This window comes from Streptopelia decaocto (genome assembly GCF_964273445.1).
Source record: "Streptopelia decaocto genome assembly, chromosome: 13".
NCBI classification, from domain to species: Eukaryota; Metazoa; Chordata; class Aves; order Columbiformes; family Columbidae; genus Streptopelia; species Streptopelia decaocto.
Genome location: NC_138668.1, coordinates 3,022,989 through 3,049,727, shown reverse-complemented (window position 1 = coordinate 3,049,727; position 26,739 = coordinate 3,022,989). Strand labels below are relative to the sequence as shown.

The 26,739-nt window shown below is 41.0% G+C and overlaps 1 protein-coding gene and 1 long non-coding RNA gene across 2 annotated transcripts in view; one reads left to right on the top strand and one right to left on the bottom strand.

The window, feature by feature from the left end:
• SDK1 (sidekick cell adhesion molecule 1) overlaps positions 1–24,504 on the bottom strand; it is a 373,777-nt gene extending 349,273 nt beyond the window's left edge. Inside the window, exon 1 of the mRNA XM_082064834.1 lies at positions 22,844–24,504. Within this exon, the coding sequence (XP_081920960.1) occupies positions 22,844–23,315 (472 nt within the window). The 5' untranslated portion in view covers positions 23,316–24,504. The remainder of the gene's footprint in view (positions 1–22,843) is intronic.
• Positions 24,505–25,173: 669 nt separating this feature from the next.
• The window catches only part of LOC309445519, a 50,992-nt gene continuing 49,426 nt past the window's right edge, over positions 25,174–26,739 (top strand). Inside the window, exons 1-2 of the long non-coding RNA XR_014185298.1 lie at positions 25,174–25,511; positions 26,153–26,214. This is a non-coding gene — a long non-coding RNA (uncharacterized lncRNA). The remainder of the gene's footprint in view (positions 25,512–26,152; positions 26,215–26,739) is intronic.

Here is a 26,739-nt window from a genome sequence, read left to right as displayed (position 1 = left end):
GGAAGCCATACAAAACACTGAATCTTTAATTTTGGTTTCAAGCTCTGACATTTTTATTTACTGTTCACACAAACTCCACGTGGAGTATGAAAAATATCCCGGAATTACACACCCAATCTCTTTCCTTACCTTTCCCTCCCCTTTTAGTTACAAGCTATTCCACTGTTCTAGACTGTCTTCTCATCTTCACCTCTGCATCCTTCCTATAGCAACACACTTTCATCTGCTCCTTTCCACCTTCAAACAGCAAGTGGAAACTTCAGTACTGAAATATTTAATTTTCCTGCTCCGACACTGTATATGCTCTGTCTGCTGATTTCTCAATTCTACAGCAGCTATAGACTCAGATTTGTATGCATGAAAAATTCAAGATATAACCTTACCACACCACATGAAAAGGGAGACCGCTCTGCTCTCTTTGACATGATAATTAAATAAGAGAAATGTAACTGCACTGCTCCCAAGTGCAACATTATTATATATCATCATATATCCAAGATTAATTCTTCACTTGAGTGGATACTAGGCTAAATTCAGACAAAATATAGTAAATTAGCTTTTGCACTTCATTAATATTGTCAGCTTCACTCTCAATGTCCAGTACATAAAATACAGTAAGCTTATGAGTTTAAAAACACCCAAAACCTCCAAGCCCCCCCCACCACACACAAAAACCCACCAGATGAGAAAATAAACAGAAAGTATATTGGATTTAAAATAAATACGTTCTAGACCAAAAAGGTGTGTGAAAAATCTTGCTAAACCTTAACTCTTCACTAAATAATGCTTTGGTATCTGTCACAGCTCCAAAGTCAAAAGCACACTATTCTACAGCCTCTTAATTGGCATAGTACTCCTTAAACTTCAAGAAAAAGATATCTTGTGTTGATTCATTACAAATTATTCAGTGGTCTCACACCAATATAATACTCAAAGACAATGTGATAAAAAAGGCAGAGCATGATATGCATCTGAGATGCTGAATTCCATGGAACAGTGTCAGCAGAAGCAAGATATCCAGAGGAGAGTAAGCAAGGCAGATAAAAATCTTATCCAAAACTTCCATAGGTGTGACAGTCAGTTTCGGGGCTGTGAAGTAAAAATTCAGAATGCCAATGCATAAATCATCTTTGCATCATGAATACCAGATACCTATTAGTAATCCTCTCTTTATTCAGGAAGGTGAAAGAATTCAGTAATGTTTCAAAAACATGAGAGTCTTGTTGCCATGAGATGCCTTCCTGAAAACAGCCAGAAAGTCAGTTCACACTTTCTACTTCAGAAGATAAGAATACGGGAGCTGGGAAACCATAGACTCGAGATAACTTTTTGGAATTCTCATAAACAGTAATGAAAGTCATGATTTCACAGAACCCCAGAATCTCAGGGGTTGGAAGGGCCCTGGAAAGCTCATCCAGGGCAATCCCCCCATGGAGCAGGAACACCCAGATGAGGTTACACAGGAAGGTGTCCAGGCGGGTTGGAATGTCTGCACAGAAGGAGACTCCACAACCCCCTGGGCAGCCTGGGCCAGGTTCTGCCACCCTCACCAGGAAGAAGCTTCTTCTCAAATTTAAGTGGAGCCTCCTGTGTTCCAGTTTGCACCCATTGCCCCTTGTCCTGTCACTGGTTGTCACCGAGAAGAGCCTGGCTCCATCCTCCTGACACTCCCCCTTTCCATATTGATCCCATGAATGAGTCCCCCCTCAGTGTCCTCTTGTCCAGCTCCAGAGCCCCAGCTCCCTCAGCCTTTCCTCACACGGGAGATGCTCCACTCCCTGCAGCATCTTGGTGGCTGCGCTGGACTCTCTCCAGCAGTTCCCTGTCCTGCTGGAACTGAGGGGCCACAACTGGACACAATATTCCAGGTGTGGTCTCCCCAGGGCAGAGCAGAGGGGCAGGAGAACCTCTCTGACCTACTGACCACCCCCTTCTAACCCACCCCAGGTCCCATTGCCTTCCTGGCCACAAGGGCCCAGTGCTGGCTCATGCTCACCCTGCTGTCACCAGGACCCCCAGGTCCCTTTCCCCTATGCTGCTCTCTAATAAGTAATTCCTCAACTTATACTGGAACCTGTGTTTGTTCCTGCCCAGATACAAGACTCTACACTTGCCCTTGTTATATTTCATTAAATGTTTCCCTGCCCATCTCTCCAGCCTGTCCAGGTCTCTGGATGGCGGCACAGCTTCCAGTGTCAGCCACTCCTCCCAGCTTGGTGTTATCAGCAAACTTACTGACAGTCACTCTATTCCCTTGTCCAAATCATTGATGAATATATTGAATAATACAGGCCCCAGTACTGCCCCCTGAGGCACTGCACTAGATCCAGGCCTCAACTGGACTCTGCCCCATTGACCACGACTCCCTGGCTTCTTCCCTTCAGCCAGTTCACAGTCACCTCACTACCCGCTCATCCAGATCACACTCCCTCAGTTTAGCTGTGAGGATGCTGTGGGAGACTGTTAGTGAGGATGAGGTCCAGCAGTGCACCTCACCTAGTTGGCTCCTCCACCATTTGCAACAGAAAGTTATCATCAAGCACTGGAGGAACCTCCTAGACTGTGGCTGGCCAGTCGAGTAGTCCTTCCAACAAACATCGGGGAAGCTATAATCCCCCACCACAACCAGGGCCTGTGACGGTGCGGCTGCTCTCAGCTGGCTGTAGAGGCCTCATCAACTTCCTCAGGTCAAGTTAAACTTCGAAAAATCTGACCCAAACAGAAAGTGCGATGGTTATCACATATGTATTACAAGCAAAATTTTGCTTCGTCAACTGAAACACAGACCAAAACCAGCTTATCCACATTGCAGTAGCAATTTCAATATGAATAAAATTAGAAAGTTACCATAAGAAGAGAAAAACCCTTAAAATCCAGACTTGGAGGACCTCAAGAATAATTCCCCACCAAGACAAACTAAATTGTCTATTATTTATAAAACCGGCCAAGTCTTGTTGTAAAGGAGGGTCCTGCAAAGGCTCAGCCTTCTTATCCACAAAAGCTAATCTATTACTGTTGTTAACGACACAAACCAACACCACACAAAGAATTGTTTCGTCCTTCAGTAGCAGGAAGGCTAAGGTCTATCACCTACTAGAAGTACCTAGAGTTGAGTGCTTCAAATTCTATTTATCAGAAAGGAAAAACTCTCATCATTTGTATGGGCACAGGAGAAAAGAAAAGGCAGGGAACAGTGGGGAGAGTTGAGATTTCTACTCAACCATTTCATTGAACATCAAAAATGATAAGTTTTAGCACAAGGCAGGAGGCAGGTAATCAGACTGGATACTTCGTGAATACTTAAACACAGGATTTCAGAAAAACAGGCACAGCTCAGATAAATGCATCATTTCTCATGGTTGGCTCTCTTAAAAATTACAGCTTTGATGCTCATCTATAACAAATTCTTCTCTAAGCTAATTGATCCTGAACTTCCAAGTACAAAAGCAGCTTTGCTCATTTTGACACCGCTAAGCAGGTAAATAAACCACACTGTATATCAGTCATTGGTTCCAGACAGTCCAAGATCTATGAAGGATAATACAAAAGACAAGTTCCAATAAAACCCTGACCCTGTTAAAATCACTGGGACGTCAGCTATATACCAAATGTAGTAGAGGATCTTGCATGAAATATTGCCTTGCTTGAAATGTAAAGACTATTCTCTGGGATCATTTTCTCTCAAGAATATACCTGAATAGCCAATGAGTTATCAGTTAGCCAAAAAAGCTTTCTATAATTCTTAGCTCACCAAATCCTTCAACAGGTTAAACATCTCTCCTCACACATCAAACATGTTCTTATGACAAAATAATCAAATGGATTATGACAATATTTCATTATTTGTTGGATTAATCTATACTGGTCTTGGACTGAAGGGAGAAGCAAAACCCATTTCACAACCAGAAAAAAAGAATTTTAAAACATTCTCTTAGGAGACTGTGAAAGTTCTTACTCATACATTAAACTACCTAAAATCACTTATCTTCCTAACTTGAAACACACACAGCTTTATACAATGTGTTGAAAGTGTTTTTTACTGTACACAGTATAGTTACTAAGGAAAACCTTATTCTGGAAGGACATGGAAGGATTCTGTGGTCATTTGGGCTGGACCAAACGAGCTTTTAAGTGTGTGTCCCTCCCAGTGCGTTACCGGCGATGAGGAACCGGACCGGGGGAGTTCCCCAAAGCCCCGAAGCTGCCGCCCCGCCCGGCGCTCCGGCGCCCTCTGCCGGCCGGCCCGGGACCGAGCACCGGAGCGCAGAATAACTCCGCGATTTAAAAGTCACCCTGAAATTAGCGCCTGAGATATGAATATATAAGCAAACAATTCTCTTCCCTTCGTCAGTTCCTGTGCGCTTTCCTCCAATTTTTAGTGTTCGCAAGAATTTAGGATTCCAAACTTCTTACCTTGGGTCCCTGACCTTCTGACTTCTCCTGAATGCAGACCCCAGTCCTCCAAACAGCTTTTATTTAACAGCAACAACAAAAACAACACAAAAAAAAAACCTACAAAAAACCAAAACATACACAAAAACCACCCATCCCATTCTAAAATATTACACTTCTGTGCTTTGCTTTTGCTCCATTTAATTTTTTTTTCAACCCCACTCTGACCCTTTTTTCCCTCCTCCAACACAAATTATTCCTCCTCCCTGCAAATAAACACATACAAACAGTCTTCTTCCAATTTAAATATCTTCAGCATTTTGAGATTGGGGGGAGGGGGCAAGGGGCACAACTACAAGTCAGAGTAACAAAACAATGCCATTTTACCCGTGCCACACATAATACTTCATTAAACACTGAAGTCTCCTGTGTTCTCTACATTTCAATTTATTTACTTTAGAGCTGGCCTGGAAGCATTCAGGCAATGTTTAATGCAACTGCTACAAAGCAAAGAGAGTGAAGCTACATTTCAGTATCTGAAAACTGAAATTTTAAATCTCAGTTTTCCTGTCAGGAATAAGTTATTAGTGTTTCCTTCCCAGCTGAACAGCTCTAAGGTATAATGGGGGGGATGCTGTGTGCATCGGACACTTAGCAAACAAGTTCAGAACTAAAGGATTCTCAATAGGTATCCCTGAGAGGGGACTGGCCTAAAACACAAGAATATTGTGAGAACACTTTAGGCTTAAAAGAATCAAGTCTGAAATGAGCGTAAAACTCCACTATCTCTGACTTAAGGCTGCAAATGTGCAAGTGCCTACAGAAAGTTCGGGGTTTTGGTTGGTGTGGGGTTTTGGGCATTTTTTGGTACCCCAACTGGTAACTCTTCCCCAGTACTTTACAAACTGTTTCCCAAAACTTGGCTGAGTACCCTATTGAGGATATGGTTTAGATATTTGTTTACTTCACTAACAAAAGATCGCTCAGTTTGGTTCTCCTCAAATTTCAATGCAATAAGCATAGGCTCATCAAAACCATGAAACAGAAAAGGATTATGTATAGCAGGTGTCTGAAATACCATCTACTTTAGCAATCTGGAGTACCAGTAGCAGCAAAAGCAATTAGACTCTGAACTCAAGAAAATGCTGCCTTTACAGCTTGGATAGTTAAATAGTGAACAGATTGACAACGGAATCTCTGGAATCTCCCTCACTGAAGTGCTTAGAAAACAGATTAAATAAATATCTGTCAGGAATCGTGTTGGTATGATTGATCCTGCCACGGCCCAGAAGAATACGCTGCTGAACCTTTGAATCCCCTTCCAGCCTCCCTGCTTTTTTTCTTCTCTTTGAGTCAGTGAACTGCAGCATCTGCATCATTGTATTTTAGTTAATTTATCTTTTAAAAACACACTCACAATTAAGCATATTTAATTCAGCCATGAACCAGCAGATGATCACAAAAAGCTCACAGCCTTATGGCGATGGGGGGGTGCAGAAGAGTGCAATTTGAACAAGGCAAGGTAGGTGAGCTGGGCTGGCAGGCAAGGGGCTCAGAAGCAGGTGTGAGGATATAGAAGGTGCTGCTGCCAGGGAAGCACATCCCAGCCAGAGAGCCGGGTTGCTCTTCCTACTGCTGACAAGAAAGGCCAAGAGTAAGAATACTGGCTGCCAATGCTAAGAAGATCTCAACGGGGAAGAGAATACTCTAAGTGCAGCGGCATCAAGCAGCAGCCAAGGCTGGCTGTTCCCAAAAGAGCAGCAAAGCAGGAGCCAAGAGTGACCGCAGCACAGGGGGTTCCCTCCCCACGCAGCGTGGGGTCCCACAGCACCGGAGCACCGCAGGCAGAGGGAGATACTCACCCTGTAACCCAGCAACAGCCCCAGTCAAGACACAAGACAGTGACACCCAGGCAGAGCAGCCAGAAACAAAAAGAAATGGGGACAGAGGCAGCAATAGACACCAGTTACGAAGCACGTTTGAGGGGGCCCATCTAGGAGACAAGGCACCTACCACACAGGCCTGAGGTCCATCCAGGAGGCAGGTACCCCTTCTACAGAGCCCAGGGAGGACTAAACACCCAGGCCTGAGCTTAAATGGAGCTTCTGAGCCCAGGGGTAGAGGGCACAGGTGAGGCTGGTCCTCAAGGCCCCGACAGGTAGCACACCTGATCTTCATGTACATTGAGAGAGGCGAAGTTGACAGGGGAACCACAGCCACACCTTAAAAGTCTATTACTCCAGATAGCTGCTAATTCTGATTAGCTGAAGCTTGTATCTTGCTAAGTGCAGATCACTTTGTGTTAAAATAAAATGAGACCAGAAATGTTAGTACAAAAAAGAAGACTCCCTGACTGCGGAGCCAAAACACGTGATAAAACTTCAGGGATGCTCCTGCCAGCTTTTGCATAAATAATATTAAACTAATGGCCCAAAAGTACAAGAAATTCTACACGCTACTCAAAATCTCAAACAAAAATTCTAGAGCAAACAAAGCCAAGCAAGACTAATTGGATGTTTTCCATTTACTAAGAATAATATACAGAAACTTTTCATTATGAAAGTCCTCAAATGAGTGGGAGTTTTTTTTACACAAATGATGATTCAACTTCAGTAAGATAAAGCATGCTTGACTTATCAATAATATCACTTCTCATGTAGTTGAAATTAAGCTTTTGCTGAAGTACCATACAGAATCTGGCCTACAAACAGAGTATTAATTTAATCAGTTTTAATAAAATCGTATAGAATAATTGCTCAACGATTTGGGGATGGAATTTAGCTAATTGAAAATCATAATCAAACCAACCTTCCAAAACCAAGAATAATGAATTAATACTTGAAAATGTTCTCCATTACCAATTTCTATTAAAGAACCCTTTAACACCAAGAGTCAAGTCAAACTGCCTGGAGTTGTCTTTCTCTGGCTTATCAAGTATCTCTTGTTGCTAAGACGGAGAAAACATTTGTAAGAAAAGGCAGAAGTATCCATGTAACAATACTTAATTGCTTCTAATTTGAACAGAAAACACTTAACAATGAAAGCAACTATTTTTAACATATTTTAACATTTAAGATATAACAAATGAGTACATATACTATACCTAACATCTTGACATCTGCTTTGGGCAGTTCAATTCACAAATCTAGCTTCAATGTCAGTTGGGATAAGCTGGGTACTTGAGATTTGCAGCAGCTACTATCAACAAGGAGTAGAAAATGTTAGATGTACAGTCAGATGGACCTAAAGTTACTGAAGGATAGGTTTGCAACCCTACTTCTCCAATATTCAGATTCCTGTCCACAATGCGAAATCATTTGCTTATACATAAATGCCTGAAAACACTTTTTGCATCAAAGCTACAGATATATTATATATTATTATATTCCTCAATGATTTGGACAAGGGAATAGAGTGACTATCAGCAGGTTTGCTGATGACGCCAAGCTGGGAGGAGTCCTGACACGCCAGACTCCTTCCATGTAAACAGCAGCATGATGGCAAAATTGACTTCTCCTGGAGCTTTTTTTGTTCATTTAGTTCAAGTTTTTTATTCATTGGCTCTATACTAGTAAGAACCTACAAAATTTGAATTTATAATTTAATTTTGCTTCATTTCCTAAGACAAGATTGTGCTTACATGTGGCTAAGCCTTGATTGATAGATTAAGGAGCAATTTAAATTAATCTTTTAAACTTGTTTTGTATTTTTTTTTCTTTCTTGACAGTGCTCCATCCCCCTAAGAAAATAAACTTAATTACTTCTAAGTTAAATATCCCTTTTTATATAAAGCTATGTGAAATATAAACATATGTTTAGCTGAGCTTTGCTCTTTTATTTGCAAGTATTTATCTGCAGTTTTTCCATCAGACCAAATGGGCCCAAAAGAAGTGCTGGCTAAAAAGGAATAAACAGACAATTAACAGACCCTACAAGTCCTCTTCAAACAGCTGTCTACTTGTAACACAGATGAATACCCCAGATACTTCTCCAAAGTCTTGAAAGTACCATGCCACTGAACATGCTAACTTTCCCTGCCAATTGTATATTTTTATGTAACAGTAACTAGGTTGATGTCAAAGAACTGAAACAAAATTATATACCATATGTCATCACACAAGCAGCTTATAAAGATTAGCATATTCATAAGACAAAAAATGCATTTTAAGTAATGCAAATATGAAAAAATATCTTCTTTGTAAAATCATTTTTTTCCCAAATCAATGTAAAGTATGCTTTTCTACTTCACTTTTACAAGATCAAAGAATTTAAATTCCATCCTGTAGGAAAGATCTCAGAGAAACATCTGATATTGTGCAAAATGCCAACAATCAATAATTTATCCTTTCCAACTGTAATGCGAGGGTCTAAGCAATAATCCATTTTGACCAAGAGAAGACAGAGAAATCAGTCAATTTGGGAACGGTCATAAGGGCCCGAAATATTCCAAGTTGAAAAACATGTAGGACAAGAACTGAATATATAATTCTAAGTTTCTAACTAAAATCCAGTATTTTGACGTGAGTCTACTTTTGCAAATTTCTAATTGGGTATCTCAATTAATTTAGACAAACTTTTTAAACTAGCAGTTTTAAAAATCTTTAAGTCCCCATTCAAAAACCTGAAAAGTCATGCTAATTGAAGATGAACAATTAAAAGCATGTGTTTTCAGCAGAAGACGAATATGCAAATTAAAATGTTATTAAAAACAAAACTAATGGATAATTCACAAGCTATATTTACATTTATTATGGTCATTAACTCTTCACACAGCAATAATGTGAGAATAATATTTGTCTGCCTCCCGCAGACAAGGTTCTCTACAAAGTTGATGGACTAACATGTACACCAATGTATTCCACATGTATTTTGTTATATTGCCTTTGGTGGTAATATACAATTTAGCTATCCTAATTTAATGTCAATGTCAAAATAGCTTGCCAGAGGAAGCTGTATGCTGCTTAAATATATTTGCCTAGTAGGAAGATAATTTGTTGTACAAGAATCCTCAAAAAAATAGTTACACTTCTCTGACAAAGTTTTCAAAATGTGAAAACTGACTAAAAATAACTTGAGCTTAATAATTCAAAGTCCTGAAAAAAAATACAAAACTCCTTTTGATGGTGAGGCCGATTTTTCCCATTACTGTGGCATTCATTTTAAGAATGCAAAGCTGGAAGTAGCAGATTTGTGTATTATTAACATTGCCATATGAACTAGTCAATATAATGAGGTCTCTAGTAAACTCTGATCAAACCATCTTCAAAGGCTTGGTTCTGCTGGTTCTTCTGTCTTTATTATTTTCTTTGCTTAGACTGAGAGTAATCTCATCTTCATGCACACTTTATGATGCACTACTAATAATCTGTGATAGAATTAATAGGGTAGTTTCCAGGAAGTAATCAGTACAGCTACAAGAGTATTTTTGTTGCACAGTTCTTTCAATCTACTATACATAGCTATGAAAGTACTTTAATTTCCCTAAATAGCTGTTCAGTAATACAGAAATATGCTTATTAAAATCTATTTTTCTTCCCTTAAATAATGCCATATTGTCAAATCGATACAAAAAGTTAATGAATGAATGAATGATATTTGCAATATCTATGCAATATTGATATCATGCAAGTGCTTCACCAGCACTTGCTCAGATTATTTTGCCTTGAAAGAGTTTGCACAGGTTAATTGTTCAGAACTTCATAAACAATTGTGTGGATGATGCATGAAGGGAAATAGGATCCACGATGGTCAAATAGCCATCAAGCCACTAACGAAGATAAATGACGAAGGATTCCTCTGCAACTCTAATCACAGTAATCCAATAAAACTCTTCCACCTATCTCCAGTCTTCTAAACAACACAGATCAGAGGGGATTCAGGAGACGGTATTTTGGAAGTAAATACCCTTTTCAAAAAAAGTATCACAACACTAATCCTCGTTTGATGTACAAGAACTTGTGGCTTACATGCAAACCCAAAGGTTCAATGTTCATTTTGAGAAGCAGGTTAGACTAAGTGGAATGTGACGCTGAAGGGTGAGACAGAACTGCACGGGATTACAGCAGAGCTCTGGCCCCGAGTCCCCGGGGACTGCAGCTCTAAGAAAACACTCTGCAAGAGCCAGCAGCTTGTACCTGGTTTTCATATTGAGCTTTTTTTCCCTGTAGCTTACACTTTGTGAGATACGTATTCTATTCTCTGCCCAGATGGACAGTATCAGGAATTTATAGATAAGAACTCAAGAAAGATCCTTCATCTCCCAGTGTGGAAAATGCCATTTCTGCAGTGCCTATGCTGTCTCCCACACAGGACATCCTTTCTGCTAATAAAAGCTCCTGAGCTAGGTACAAAAAACCAATCAAACAAACAAAACCTCACCAAAAATGGGACTCCTTGGCTTTATTATGAGCTGGTCTGAAAGCTGTATTTCCCAGAAGACAAGTAATTGCATCATAAAATCCTTACATGTAAACTGACTTTATACCTGGAAAGGCTATGACTTCCATTACCAATCTGAGTGAGTGGACAGACTAATTTTTCAGCTCCTGCAACCTGCTGAAGCACATGCTTTTCCACACACAAAATCCCCCGCATTTACCTACATGCAAAAAAAAACCCAGATCAGAGTGACAGTAAGAGGAGAGCAATTTACACGCTGACATTAAACAACTTCATTGGAATTCATCTATATAACTTCAGTAGTACTCATTAGTAGACCTTACTGTTAACATTAATTCCTGTACCAGAGAAGTTTTTACGTCACCCCAACACAACTCAAGTTTGTAAATGCCTAAAGAAAAACTACGAGGAATTTTATAACAGCAATATAAATGTTTAAAGCTTATAACCCTTCAAAATACTGTAAAGTAATAACCATCATGTCAAAGAAAGTTTCTAACATGTAAGCTTTATATAATATAGGCTAAAATTAAAATCACCTACTTTTATACATCACATTATTACATTAGTAGAATTATAGTAGTCATCATGTTCAAACAAGACATACAAATCTTAACCTTCCTTTTTATGATATTAGTTTAGATGGCCATTAGCTTCCTCCTACCAAAAGGATTAATTGAATTAGCCTAATAACTTTTGCAAATTCTAAAATATAAGAGATGTGTTATATATAAGGAAAAAAATAAGACCTTTTTGTGCTACATGAATATGTAATAACGTGCTTCATTTTTTCCCAACAAAATTAGAAGCACACTGAACAAATGCCCACCAGTGATGACAGACCATCCTTTACCAAGGACTCAAATATCAAAGGTTTCAAAGAGCTGGAAACCTGTTGCCTTCAGCTGTTTCTTCAAAGATGGTACATCTGAAAGATCCAAACTCAGTTTCTGACAGAACTGCTGCACACACAGTGATATGAAAAAGTACGACTAAGTAATTGAATAAGCACAAGTGTTTTGACTTTAACATGATTGCATTTCACCAGGCAGATTTATGAGATTTGAGATGTCCATTTAAAATCATGCAATTTTGTAGCTTCTCTCAGTCAATATACAAGGTACAAAATGAAACTACATTTAGATGCAGTCATAACCACAACTTTTGCTTATAAATCTGAAATTCAGCAATATATGCATTTAAATCACAAAAATTAATTTTATACCCCCCTCCAGTAAATTACAGCATCACACATAACACAGGATACTGACGTTAATGTTTCTATCTGAAACAAAAAGAGGAATATTCCACCCTGTTGTATGTCATTTGGTTTAAGAACAACATCTTCATGTTAATTAGGGTCACAATATTTTAGATAATTACTTCAATATCATTGTTTTCACACAGCTTTAGACAACTAAGAAAGATTACAAGGGAATGTCACATGTATAACAGCAACAACTGTGATCTAAACATGAAGCTAAAATTCTTAAAATATATTCTGCTTGTTCCCTACTATAAAGAAGATAAAGAGCCAGATAACTCTGTGGGGAAAACAAGTTTGAAAGCTCTACATCATTAAATATGGTCTAACTGCACATAGCAGAATGGGCTTTTTAAAACTCAAACACTGTACAAAGTTAAAAGTTTTGACTTCAAATATCAGAAGCATTTTAAAATGAATTTTGATAAATTTATGTGAAATGGGAACAAACAAACCTCACAAAAAGAAAGAGGAGGCCTCTAAAATGAGTGTTTTATAAACTGAGATGTTGCTGGATGGCCTTAGTTAAGGCTGGGCACTATTCACATGATTCTGGTAGCTCACCTCCATGCCTTTTTTCTTTGCTTTATCACCCCATTGCTTCTACCAGCAGAATTTAGAGAGCAGGTGAAGGCAACTGGGTAGGGGAGAAGAAACTAAGAGCAGAAATAATTGCTAGAACAATATTTTCCTTCTTACACTGCACCCTGAGGGTCACAGTTTTGAACACTGTAAGGGTGCAATTACTTAACACCCAACGGCACAAGGCATCTTTTCAGATACGTTAAAATAACTCGTTATAAAAGAATTATTAAAAAAAGGGCAGAAGCATTGAAATGTAATTTTGGAAAATATAATTATGCAAAGCACTAATATGCCTAATAATAATGTGTTATTTTAAACCCAATATTAATACTTTGTCTACAAAAGTCAGAAAATATCTTCTGATTAGCACCAGTAATAGGGCTTCAGAGGGCTTGAACACACTGAAGGCTTCAAAAACTCCAATATATCAATCACTATGGGCAGTCCTGCATATGTACAGTACATTCTACCTGTCAGCCTACGACATGAGCTCTGAATAGCTTTGTCTTTTGTTTTATCTGCCTTGATGCAGCATCTGCCCAAGTACGCATATACACAGTTCATTCAGCATGTAGCCACTTTTCTAAAATGGCAAGGTGGCCAAGACTGCTGGATGTCTGAAAAAGTGACAAAGAGTTGATATATGTCTGAAATCGGCAGTTGCTTTTCAGACAGAATTGAAGATTTGACTGAATTATGAGAAAGCCAAACCTGGCAACTCTAGTAGTGGTTTGGGAGCTCTCCCAGCCAGGGCAGCCACGGCCTTAGAACTGCACTACGTCCGGTCTTACAATAAAACAAACAATAGCAAACATTTCTGTTCCCGGGTTAGATAATAACCAGTCTCTTTGTCACATGTTAATAGTTCCAACAGAACTCTTCTGGTAAACACAGATCTGGATGGTAATTAAATTCAACTCAAGAGTGACAACCAGATGCATTGCATGGGCCCAAGATCAACACTCACTAACTGGTTATAAAAAATGTGCAATACACCATAATTTACCAAAGCACCAATGCCTAATCACTTCATGATGCAATGAATTTCAAGTAAGCATGAATAGTTATGCCATTAATTCCAATAAAGTGACAGCCAACACTTACTCGGCTATAGTGAACATTTGCACAAAAAGCTGGCTTATCAGTATTTATAGTACCCAGCAGCTCTATTGAAAGCTATTTAGAACACTACTAATTCTTGTAAGAATTGCTCTTGCATGCAAGAACATTTGTTCACATGTAAGTGTGGAAATCCAAAAATACTCAGCACTTTAATTTTTATATACAATATGAAACTTTGACCTCATTTGCATTAAACCATCAGGACAGTTATTAAATAATATCACTGAATATTTTTAACCTAGTAACTCTTTTTGACCAGACTGCACAAGCACCGACGGACAGTTACTGTTTTCTTTTGTTTGCCAAGTCAGCAGAGTGATCAAGAGGAGCTCAGCTTTTTGTCAGTACCCAGCTGCACTAGCACAGGATCATTAAAAACTTCTGGGAATGTAACTTTAGCTGAGGTCACAGAATCCCAGAATGTCAGGGATTGGAAGGGCCCTGGAAAGCTCATCCAGTGCAATCCCCCCATGGAGCAGGAACACCCAGCTGAGGTTACACAGGAAGGTGTCCAGGCGGGTTGGAATGTCTGCACAGAAGGAGACTCCACAACCCCCCTGGGCAGCCTGGGCCAGGCTCTGCCACCCTCACCCCCAACAAGTTTCTTCTCAAATTTAAGTGGAACCTCCTGTGTTCCAGTTTGAACCCATTACCCCTTGTCCTGTCACTGGTTGTCACCAGAAGAGCCTGGCTCCATCCTCCTGACACTCCCCCTTTCCATCTTGATCCCCAGGAATGAGTCCCCCCTCAGTCTCCTCTTGTCCAGCTCCAGAGCCCCAGCTCCCTCAGCCTTTCCTCACCCGGGAGATGCTCCACTCCCTGCAGCATCTTGGTGGCTGCGCTGGACTCTCTCCAGCAGTTCCCTGTCCTGCTGGAACTGAGGGGCCCAGAATACACCACAGCAGAGGTTCTTCCCAAGCTGAAGAGTTTACACTGGCACTGATGTAACTGAGTCACAGAATAAAATTAGAAGATTAAAAATACTGTCTCCTAATACACCTGCCACCAATTCATACTGATAAATCACTTCCCTTTATTACTGTACTTGCCAATGTATGAAAGCTTCTGTATTTTGTCACTTGTAAATATAGAATTTACAATAACCCCTACCTACTGACTTTGATTTAATCCTTGATTTATTAACTATTACAATGAAACTAACAAGTTAAAGGGCAATGACAGCACAATCCTACTTAGCAAGAGCAGAGTCTAGACCAAAGAATGTCCTTCCTTCATTGAGCCTGTTTGGACTCAGCCATTTCAGGGAATCCACCACTGTTCCCGAGGTAATTTTAAAAGCTCTACTCGCTTACAGCTTCCTCTGCTGGCAGTTTTCAGTTTCATTCGCCTGTGTTTTAGTTGTGGTTTTGTTGTGTTTATGTCTCCTCTTGCTGATTGCCAACTTATAGAGGAAATTGCCTCTAGAAAGGAAATATTAAACCAGATGTATACAGCATAATGTCAAATGTATAAAACAAATTGAAACAAAGTTTTATATCTCTATTCAGCCAAAGAGCATTTAAGGTGAAAGTGATACCACATTTGTTGGTGAAAGCTATTTTGCGGGCATCAAGCTCCCATTCTGCCCTGTTACAGATGAAAACTCTCCATCTCGGCCCATGAGATGACATCTTATATTTTCTCACTGGATGCTCCACTAATTTTTTTTTATATTTCATGAAAATAAAAATAGCAAAAGGTGAAACACAGGAGTTACTATCCTCAATCCCTTGCCTCTTAGTCTTATCCAACGTTTTTGAAAAACAATGCCTGGGATAATCTACCATTAAACAACCTTTCTGATCATCTGTTGTGAACAAGGTCTTCCAGTACAATAAAAGCCCTGCTTCAGATAATACAAGCATTCTAGAAAAGCTGTTCTGTGTCCAGTTAGAGGATAACTGAGGAATCTGTTCTACATTTCGCACTATCCCCTCAGTCTGTCACCAGCAGTAGACATTATTTGTATTACAATAGCCTGCAGGAGCAATAATCAGAGGCCCAAAGCACATTGTGGTAGAGGCTCCATCAACGTGGGACAAAAAGATAAAGCAAAAAGAGGACAACAGTGAGACACGCAGATGGGCACACATGCAAACAGACACAGTCTTCATCATGGGACAACAGTATTTTCAGTGCATTATCAGCTGAGCTATTGTAAAAGGTTTTCTTGAAAACCTTAAAGGATATAGTTGTTTGTGGACAAAGAGTTTCTCCTGAACAACAGAGACGGCAGGGAAGAACACATAGGGTGCTATTTTGCAAATGTTACGTTAGCGTGATAGGTTAGAATCTGAGTTTATTCAACATCTCGTACCGAAAGGAAAGAAAACAGTCACAAACAATCCGCAAGAAAAGTTAATTGTACCTCTATGTGCGTACATTCAAGAGGACTTAAAATTACACTAATCACTACAAACATTCAGAAATACTGACAGAATTCCCTTACGTCCTCCCACCCACTCCACTGCTACAGCAGTGTGTCACTTGCCATGTGTTCCGTGTTACGATAAACATATTATCTTTGAATTGCAAGTATGGCATAGCACCATATATTTGTTTTCCAGGCGCTGCATACCATTTCGTTATTTCAGAAGCATTTAATCACAAATGTCCTTTGCACTTCTTGACAGATATCAGAAACAAGGCACATTCTCTAATGTGCAAGGAAGATAGCAATGACTGTGTCGTACCGAGTCTGTATTTAACACAAATGTTAGGTGAGCACACAGTACCAGTATAACAAAATGTATTCTTTTCTAAATGTCTAAACTTTTGAAATATTTGCATTATAGTTCCATTATTTTGTTAGTACCTTCCCTTAAAAGGTAGCATTGTTCCTGAGAAGATTTCCTGTGAACTCAATGCCAAAAACACACACAAAAGCCACAACAGTCTCGGCTCATAAATATACAAAGTTAGACAAATATGAATGTGAGGATGAAAGTAGAGTCTACCAGGTCTTCTGATTCTCTGTGTACAAACTTCAATTTGTTTCTGTTACAAACTTCAATTTCAGCCTGGAATCAATGTGGGACCATTTTGGCAACACGTACTGGAGCTATGTATCATTATTCTCTACTTTCTGGTCCAAGAAGGCTATATCAAACAAATTATTTTTTAGATAACTTGTTAGACCTAGGAGTTTATTAGAAAAATATATGGCTTATGGCTTGAAAGACCATAAAGCGGTTTAAAGAGACCTAAGGGACAATGATTTATCTACTAGAATCAACTTGCTCTTCGGGCTGCTGGAATGGAGCACGGAAATGCGAAAAACAGGATTAAAGATTCAAGCTATCTGCTTAAAAACCGCAAATGCTTTATCGTTTATCCAAAATGACACTTCAAAAGTTATCTGGATGGTGTGACATAAGATTGTACAATCCACTTCCACATTTTGCATAAAGTAGTGTCAAACTTCCTTTTATCAGAATTGCTGGAGCTCAATACCACCGTTTTTACCTGTTGAATCTGTGTATTAGATACAATTGTTTAAAATCATTACTTGTGGAATTTGCAACCTAAGTTACGCAGTTTCTTTTTTGAAGAAAAAATATTATTCCCATTATCAGTCTCAAGAACTGAGATATAAGGGACTAAGGGGAATGTTCATATTGCCTAACTTTAGCATTTATTGTATGAGTTTACGTTAGGGGGACTTTCTTTAGGAGGACTCCATCTAACCGTGGGAGAAACTCACTGAAAGGGCCTTTCAGAGAAGAAATCCAAAGTTTAGTCTTCTAAATCACGCCTCTAAAGGCACTAACCTCTCTATTTTCTACCCAGGAACAGCAGCCTCTACATATTTGTAAGAAGTTAGGCAGTGTACATTCCCTTGTGTTTTCCCTGAGTCTGAAAACTCTCTTAGCAATTTAAACTGATTTTAGTGATGACTGCCAGGGTCATGCCCGGCCATGCATTCCCATCAGCCCAGTGCTTGTGTGACCCCAGTCTGAGCTGGCTCAGGGAATAAACAGCTGAAGATTAACTTCAAAAACACTTCCCTAAAAAAGCCAAAATCTCAATTTTAAAAATTGTTTAAAAGTAATTAAAATGTTCAAAGTAATTTGGTATGCATATTAAAATAAAAAGTTCTTCCCTTCTCAGCCATGTAACCCCTTGAACTCAGATCTGCAAGTGCTACGTGAACTAATTCCTGTAGAACCCATTGGAAGTTCCAGGGCCGTGACATTTCAAATGCCGTGTCCATAAAAGAATCCAAGTTTTACTTACATGAAAAAAAAAATTCATCTCATCTATTTAACACCTATTTATAAACTGAGAGAACAAATCACTTCCCATAAGAAAGCATGCCAACTACTACACATATCTAATTTAATACATTTAAGTAGGGTACATGTGAGGCCACTTATCAGAAGAGTCCTAGGGAATGAAAATTATGTAATTGTCTGAAATAGTCTGTAATGAGACCAACATCAGCACAGGCAGAAATAACTCCAGAACCCCCAACTTCTTCAGGAACAGACCTTTCATGGAGTTATATTTTTGTTCTGCATGAGCTATATGGGTGCTGAAGGGTCATCTTTGAGGCACATGGAGCATAAGAGTCTTTATTCACTAGAAAATACTCACTCACTAGTCAGAAATAGAAACCAAGTCTCTCCAATCACCTGCTTTCCAGCTGTAATAACTGTAAGTAGTCTGATTCAATGCCACGCTATAGCTGTTAACAGTTCTCCCTTTAGTCCACACAAAAGTCAACTTGTGCTGAATTTAAAAGATTTGAAGTAAATGAAAGATGGAGCCAAGCACTGACAAGAAACCAAAAGACTTGAAAACTGATCAAGGAGCAGTATTCTGTCTTAGTCTGATTAACGCAGACAGTAAAATAATATGTATCAATTTAAACTTAACCATAATGCACATGCATAAATAATTCAGGTTAAAGACACATAAGCTATCTTAATTCTGTCATTTTCAAATCTCTGCACAAATCTTATAAAAATTATTCCAGTTTATACAACTTCAAGAAAACACCATTTTGAAAAGACCAATAAATCATCAATTTGTTCATAAAAACTTAAATATATATTTTGCACGTACATAAGCAGAGGGAAGAAGAAAAGTCTATTTCTGCAATGAACTCAACATGAGCAAGATTTTGCTCCATGAGGAATCTAATTGCCTCTAGTCTGCCCACAGATTCATTACAGCAAAAAGGTCCAAGTGATGAAATAACTAGTCCATTCAGATTGCGATGTTCAGGTCAAGCTCTATACAAAGCTGCTAAACACATGAAAATATTTTATTTGAATCAAGAGTGTGTTCAAGACTTGTACATATGTGCTGGTAAGAACAATAAAGCAATTAAAAAAAAAAAAGGCAACGTTAAAAGACTATGACCCATGAGCACAGATTCCCTTCTGTTCTTTTTAAGTGATGTGAAAGTCACACAGCGTAACTGCCACAGCCTCTCTCTCCATATCTAGATATCAAAATCACCTCAAATGCACATTCAGGTACATGTAGAATTCTAAATTACAGATGGAATGAAGTAGCATAAAAAGATTACACCTCCATTGGTGCAAAACTACGAAAAATCAGACAAGCTTTTCTTTCTTAATATTTAAAGATACCCATCTCCTGCTGGAGAAGCTTAAAGCTTTGCACTGCTTTTATCTGTTTTAAAATCATTCTGAACAGCAGCCATCAATCCAAAGAAGTATATTTTCTAAGTATTCTTTCACTCTTCAACAAAAGCAAGACATTGGGAAGGTACTCAATTCCATTAAGATGCATGTAGAATAGCCTCTGGCAACTTCCAACCTATTTAAGTAAGCAGAATTTTTCTATTTCCATACAAATCTTCTGGTCTTTTAGTAAACATTTTGTACTCAGTAGGCATTACTGTTTGTTGATCTCATAGATCATAAATTCCAATCCTGCAATGAGCTCCATGGATTCCACAGGACTAAGCCCAGGCATGCTCGACTGCTGAGCGAGAGCAGAGGTCACTGCAGGGTGATGTTCTTCTTAGTACTGTAGTCGGTTACTGTCACTTCTACCACCACCTTGCAAATTCTGATTTGATCATTATAATGATTATCAATTAGCATCTCATTGCTATTTGATGACACACAATGACTTGTGGCTAACTAGCACCCAATACTTCAATGTAACAAAAATGCCATGAGAAGAGGAACCATGGTAGAGGCCAGCAGGCGGAAAGGACTCGGTGAGCAAAGAAATGGGCAACATTTCTTTGTCTGACAAGCTTCCCAATCACAGATGGGCTGATGCGGTGAGCCGGGTGAGACACGTAGTGTCAACGCGCATCAACACAGCCATGGCAGAGGTGGGAGAACCATCCCAGGCCACCACCTCCCTCACCTGCGCGATTCTTCCACCCAGAAAATCACTCCCATAGTGAGAAGGTCTGCGCTAACAACACTAAAGTTCCAAGAGAATGCTTTATTATTCAGTACAATAAACCATTGTATGTTTCCTAATAATTAAATTCACTTTGAAAGGGAAAAAGAAATCAAATAAATCATTATATCTAATTATGTAACACGACTACCAGAAGACAGAAAAGCTGAAGAGCTAAGTACAAAATGAATTTACAAGTGGTTTTATCTACAGCTTGCCTCTAGATCTGCTTTTACATGGATGATCATTCAAGTCCAGAGAATACTCAACAACCTGTTGCAGTTGAAAATCTTTTCTTCCATCCACCTTATAGTATAAAATTATTAATCTCAACGACCTCCTCATCTGTTTCCTACGAACTAAGAATCTGCATTTCAATATGCCTGAAAGATTTCTAATTTCTTTAATGTTGAAATAGTTATTGTAGAAACTTCAGCTGGTTAGAGCATAGTATTATGACTCATTCAAAATAGCCATGGCATATATATTTAGAGTGTTCATGTTTTTATCTGATAAAGAAATTAGACTCATGTAATTCTCTCACGCATATGACCACATCTTCCCATTAAAAACTTTCTGTGGCTGCAGCACAAATTTCCATTTTCATAAAAGACTTTTATAAAAATTGTCATCTTCTCTCTAAAATAAAGTTTTGCATAAAAATGATGAATGTATTAGAATCCATTTGAATTCAGAGTGCAAAAAGAACCTCAAGTTATAAATGAATACAAATGTTGTGAAAAGCTAATAGAAGCACTCTGCATTATGACTTTCATGCTGGCTTCTGTGTCAAAGAATCTTTAAAGGGTTGACTGTAATTTGCATTTTCTGCATTATATAAAAATAAAAACTTATTCTGTTTCTGCCTTATGTAATTGTTTTATCTTTCATTGGTTCATGTCTTCTAAACTCCATACCTTTACCTGCACTAATATTTCTCAGAAATAACGTGTCTTATTCTTTCTACTTCCCCTCCCCCTCTTAAATACTGATGGGTGAAACTAAGTTGGTGTTACGACTTTTCTTTAGGATCGTTTCTAAATACTACATATCTCCCTGAGATATAAATTACCTAAAACTGATTCTACTGTGAATGCTTAGTAATCTAAAATACGCTATTGAATTTTTTTCCATACTATGCACTCAACAAAAGTTTCAATTCTCTTTTTAATCTAAGATGATGGCTACTTTACTACTAAACCACAGAAAACTGTTTTACTTTTGGCAACTAAATTGATTCCTGAATCACTGGGACTTAAAACTGCCTTATATGAAAAATTTTGCATTTTTAATTTAAACAGCAAGAACCATCAGCATTTGCCTTCCAGAATGAAGCATCATGTTGGCATCTATCAACAGCTACCAAAAGAAAAGAAAAAAGTGAGGCGAACTTTAATCTGCAGAGAGAATTATTCCAGGTATGTCTTGTTTCAGAACAACAATACCCTGTTAGGGCTTGCAGGCCTCAGCTTAAGTAGTTTGGGAATAGGAATGACAGCACAAACAAAGCACTGGAAAAGGTTTATGAGGGTGGAGTCCATTATTAAACACTGAATTAAAACTCTTCTGTACCCTGCGGCTCCAAACTTTGAGAAGATGCAGCAGTAAACCCTGAACAGACAAACTCCTGCAAACTTGGCTTATAACCCCTCTTCCTCAAGATACAAGCCCATCCAGTTACTAAAACTGAATGCACCGTTGTTCCCTATGCACTACCTGAAAACAAAGAACTAAAACAAAGACCATTCCCCTTCATAGACTATTAACTTCCGCTTTTAATAACTAATCGTCCCACCCGACACAGTTGTGCATTGTACAACACAAACCACTCCAGTCAGACAATGCACACAGCAATAAAACTCAACCCAGCAAAGAAAGTGAAAGCTGCGTTTGTTCAGCATGTTATTTGGCGCAGCCAACTGTAATGCTTCAGCCTGCCATTTATTGTTTACTCTGTCAAAGGATTATTAAGAATTAAGCTGCATTTGGCAATTTTTTGAGAAGGGAATTTACATGCAAAGTAACTGACACTTGATATTTAAAGTCTATTGGTTGACTCTGACCCTTCGTTTACAAGTGACTCGTTTGACTGCAAGGATCTCTGATGTGGAAATGCTCAGATACGAATCAATTGCAGTTTTTGTCTCGGGTAAATGTTACTTGGCAATCTAAAACAAATGAACAATGCTCAGACCGAGGTTCACATAGAACAGCACTCATATGTTTAAAGAATTCCTTTTACATGCCTGATTTAGTTCTAGTCGGAGGATTTATGAGTCCCCTTCTCCTAATAACTTATCTCAGCGCACAGTGTTTTTAAACACACACACACAACCAGCAGTTAACTCTTTTGCTGCCTGAAAGAACAGAAATGTGCGGATGCATTTAAGTAAATAGAAAAAGGGGGTTTGGTCCTGATAGGGCGAATGATTCTCTCGAGGTGGGGGGGGGATAGGGGAAGGATAGGACGAGAAAGGCAGAGAAACATGTAGGTACAGTTCGCAAACCCCTGTTTCATAAAGAAATTATTGTGTAAGAAACAACCGTTCCTACACAAAATCAGCCCAGTGCAAAATCTGCAGTTTACCTCTGATAGAGTAAAAGGGCTTTTCTGTACCCGAGCGAGATTCCTTTCCTCTTAGAAGACAGATGCAGCATTTCTATAAACAAAAATGTCTCTAGCCCTACCTTGTGCCAGTGCTTGCAACATGTGGAGCTGAAGCAACAGAAACGCCCACCATCCCCGACAGAAGATGAAACAGAAGTTTAACTTTATCATCATTCCGCCTCGCCTGCTATTCCTTCGGGCAATAATTTTGCGATCCACCTTTCTTTCAACCGTTCTTGCCTCACTGATCCCCATCCGATCCGACTGCCTGCCACTGCTGACAGTGCTTTGGTCATCGCTCATTCCGCACCCCGAGGCCGGGCTTTCTTTGGTGCGTTGGGAACATCGCCCACTGCCTTCGCCCCGGAGTTTTTGGGCAAGAGGAGCCCCCACTTCAGAGGAATGGTGGACTCTTTGATTTGTGCTCACTTCGCCCGCAGCCCGAAAGCAGCACTCCCTGTGCCTCCCGGTATGATAATCGCCACCTAAGTCCGTGTTTCTTGTGGAGGTATTGATTGCACCAAAACAACCAGTCAGAAATGTGAAACACATGTTTCTCTGCACTGTCACATCCAATGCCTTCAGCACAGAGGGAGTAAGTTTATAGGCGTCAGTATTTCGGTAAATCCGGATCCTTCAGCACATCGCCAACAAAAACAGAGAAAGACTGATCCATCTTAGCCACCAGCAAACAATCCAGAGAGTACCTTTCATACCACAACGATGATGGAAACTGTTACCCCTGTGATTTTTATGAAGCGTGGTGAGTTTTCCAGCATGTGTCCCATTCTCCTGTAAAAACCTTGCAATGGAAGTGTTAAATTCTCGCCGAAGGGGTTGGAAAAAAAAGCATCGAGGTAAAAAAAAAAAACTAATTGAAAGTGTCTCGCTATTCCTTGCGCTAAGGATTTATTTCAGACAATTTCGAGATTAGCCATGCAGACAGAGTAGTCTCCAGATATCCTCGCAAAGCTGTGCATAGTTTATATTAATCCGATTTTCCTTTGGATACAAATCTCTACCGTCAATAGAAGGGTCTGAAGGGTCCTCAAGCAGGTAAATGGAGCAGCTCTGCCCGTGATTCCAGCTCGCCGTGCAGTCACTCAGCCCCAGGCCAGCGGTGTCAGCTCAACTCAGCCGGAGGTGGGGAAAACCTCAGCTGATCGTATCTCCCTCCCGCTCCAAGACCGGTGCTGCTCTCTTTCTTGCAGAGAGACCACGACAAAAATCTCCTCTAACACGTAAATCGCTTTTCTTCTGGCCGGCTATGGAGGAAGCAATGAAACAAACCCTCAGCTGGATAGTGCCCGGGGCGGGGGGCCAGCAAACCTCCCGCAACAAACAGCAACAAGGTGAAATCCTTCCAGCTCTGCTCGGATGGGCTCCTGCTCTCCTTGTTTATACAGCCCAGGGAGCCTGGTTCTTCCTCTGAGCGTCTCTCCCTTACACAAGCTGTAAACACAAGAGAGAAAGCGCTATCACAGCGGCGGCAGCGGCGGCAATAAAACCCTACAGGAAAAAAAAAAAAAAGGCGCTGGAGGTTTTACATTTAAACAATGCATCGGGTATTGTTTCAGTCCCGCCTTCCGTAAAGGGAAAAGTTTCGTGGGAGATTCCCTCCCCCCTTTATTAGAAAGAAGGAATGTGAGCACTTATAAAAGAAGTACCCCCGGCATAAAACCAAGTTAAAAACAAAGCACCTAAGCGCGAAGTTGATCAAACGAAAATCTCGACCGCTCTCCTCCCCCCGCGCCTCAACTTTCCTGGGCCCCCTCAGCCCCGCGCGCTGCTGACCCGCCCCCGGCTCGCGCTCCGCCCGCCCCCCGCGCGCCCACCCCCCCGCGCGCCCACCTCGGCGCCCTCGCCCGCGCCCTCGTGCCGCGTTGTGCTCCCCCAGAGCCGGCCGACACGCCGCTCCCCGCCCCGGCCGCCGCTCCCGCTGTCTCACCTCCCGGCTCCCTTCACGTCTCTCCCGCACACACCCCCCGCCGCCCCCCCCCGCCCTAAACACAAGCCGCGCCTCATCCCACCTTCTCCTGACCTACACCTCAACGGGGCTGTGTCTGTGTGGGGGAACATCCTCCACGGAGCTCAGGAGGGGGCTACTGGGTGTGGGGGGTGTGTTTGTGGAACTGTCAGGACGGAGCAGGGGGACGGTATTTGAGCACACGTTTGCCCACCGGCTCGCTACAGACCCCGGAGGAGCAGCGCATCGCAACCCGCTCACACCGCCACCCGCTCGCACCGGCACGGCGGGACCTGCCCGCGGCCGCCGCGGTAACGCTCCGCTCCTGCCCCGCCCCCCCGCTGGCCCCGCCCCCAGCCCGCCCGCTGATTGGGCGGCAGGCGCGCGGGCGAGGGCGCAAGAGCCGCGCTCGCGTAAAGCAGGAGGGGCATTGCGCGCCGGCTAACGGCTGCGCGCGTGACCTTCTCTTCCCCGCGCTCGCCAACGGCCGCGCGCGTGTCCCCACCCCCGCGAGGGCAGTTTGTCCCGCGCTCGTTAACGGCCGAGCGCGCGCGCCTGGCGAGACCTTCTCCCGCGTGCCCGCGCCAGCGGCCGCGCGCGCATGGCGGGCCGCTCTCCCGCGCTCGCTGCGCCCCCTAGGCCCGCGCGGCGGCACCGGCGCTGCGGCGGCGGCTGCTGGCAGGGGGCACGCCAGGCACGCCCGGGCGCGGCCGCTCCGGCGTGTGCTTTCCCAGCAGCTATTCTTTTTTCTTTTTTTATTAGCGAACAAGGAAAACTAGCAGGTGTGTGTCAAGGCCAGAGAGCCTGGAGGGGCGAATTAACCCTCCCCCTTCCTGCTCTTTGTGTTGTGTCTGATTCAGCCTGCGAGGTTGGCAGGCGGCGCGGCAAAGTTTCCGAGCTTGGGTTGGTTTTATTCCATGAGTTTAGCAAATGTTTGAGTTGAAGATTGGCAGCCAGCTAGCTTCTGTTTTTTTTTTATTTCCCCCCTTTTTGACAAGCTGTCTCTTGCGATACAATCGTGCAGGCAAGCATAGTAAATGATCGCATTGATGCGAGGTCATTTTTTCATATTATTAACAGCTGGCGTTATGTGTTTAGCACTAAGCTATATTATCCAAGAAAGCACCTTTTTCTCGTGTATTTTATAGCATAAAACAAGTAAAGCATCTTCTCTGTTTCCAGCACAGGTGAGCAGCACTCACTGGCCCGATGGCCTTGTCTCCCTTGCACCCACAGCTCGTGCTCCTCAGCTGCACCCTCTGCTCCCCAGGCCACCCCATCCATGCAAATCACTGCTCAGGTTTTCCTCTTGGCCTTCCCTTAGTATCTCACAGGTGTTGTCTGCCAGATTGTCACCTACACAGCTCTAGTATCTGACAGCTTCTGATACTGCTTTTCTGCCCTTCCTTCTTGTATTTGAAAGCTTGTTGCTCCTGCGCTCAAGAAGTTGCTGCACTTAAATTCCTCTCCTGTGACCTTTTCCTGGTAAGTAAAAGCTATGAGCTGTACCTCAGTATCTCTTCCTTGTGGTCAACAGGGTGTAAATACCAATTCTGTTGTATCTCACACGTCACGCTTTCCTTTTTTTGTGTGTGGGCCACATGAATAATTATCTACAGATATCAGGACCCAGCGGTTATGATTTTCCCTTCAATATGTCCGTTTTGAGAACAATGCAAAGGGAACCCAGATTGGTTTTGGCTGTGTTGAGAACTGACCTCAAGGAAGTAACAATCTGTGGGTAACTCCCATTGTGCCATGAATAGTTCTTAATTTACTGCAGGATGAGGAAACTTTTTATTTAACTAGTAATTTGGGGTGGGGCTGATTTACGTTGACTGGAAATTGAAAGTATGTTGAATTGTGTGTTTGGTTGCTCTTTTTAAGAACACTTAATTGTGTGTTTGGTGGTTGCTTTTTAGAAGTACTGTTAACAAAGGAGCAGAAAGCTACTGATGGAAACTTCAATATTTCAAATTCAGTTTGATCTCTGAGAAGGTATTTGGTGCT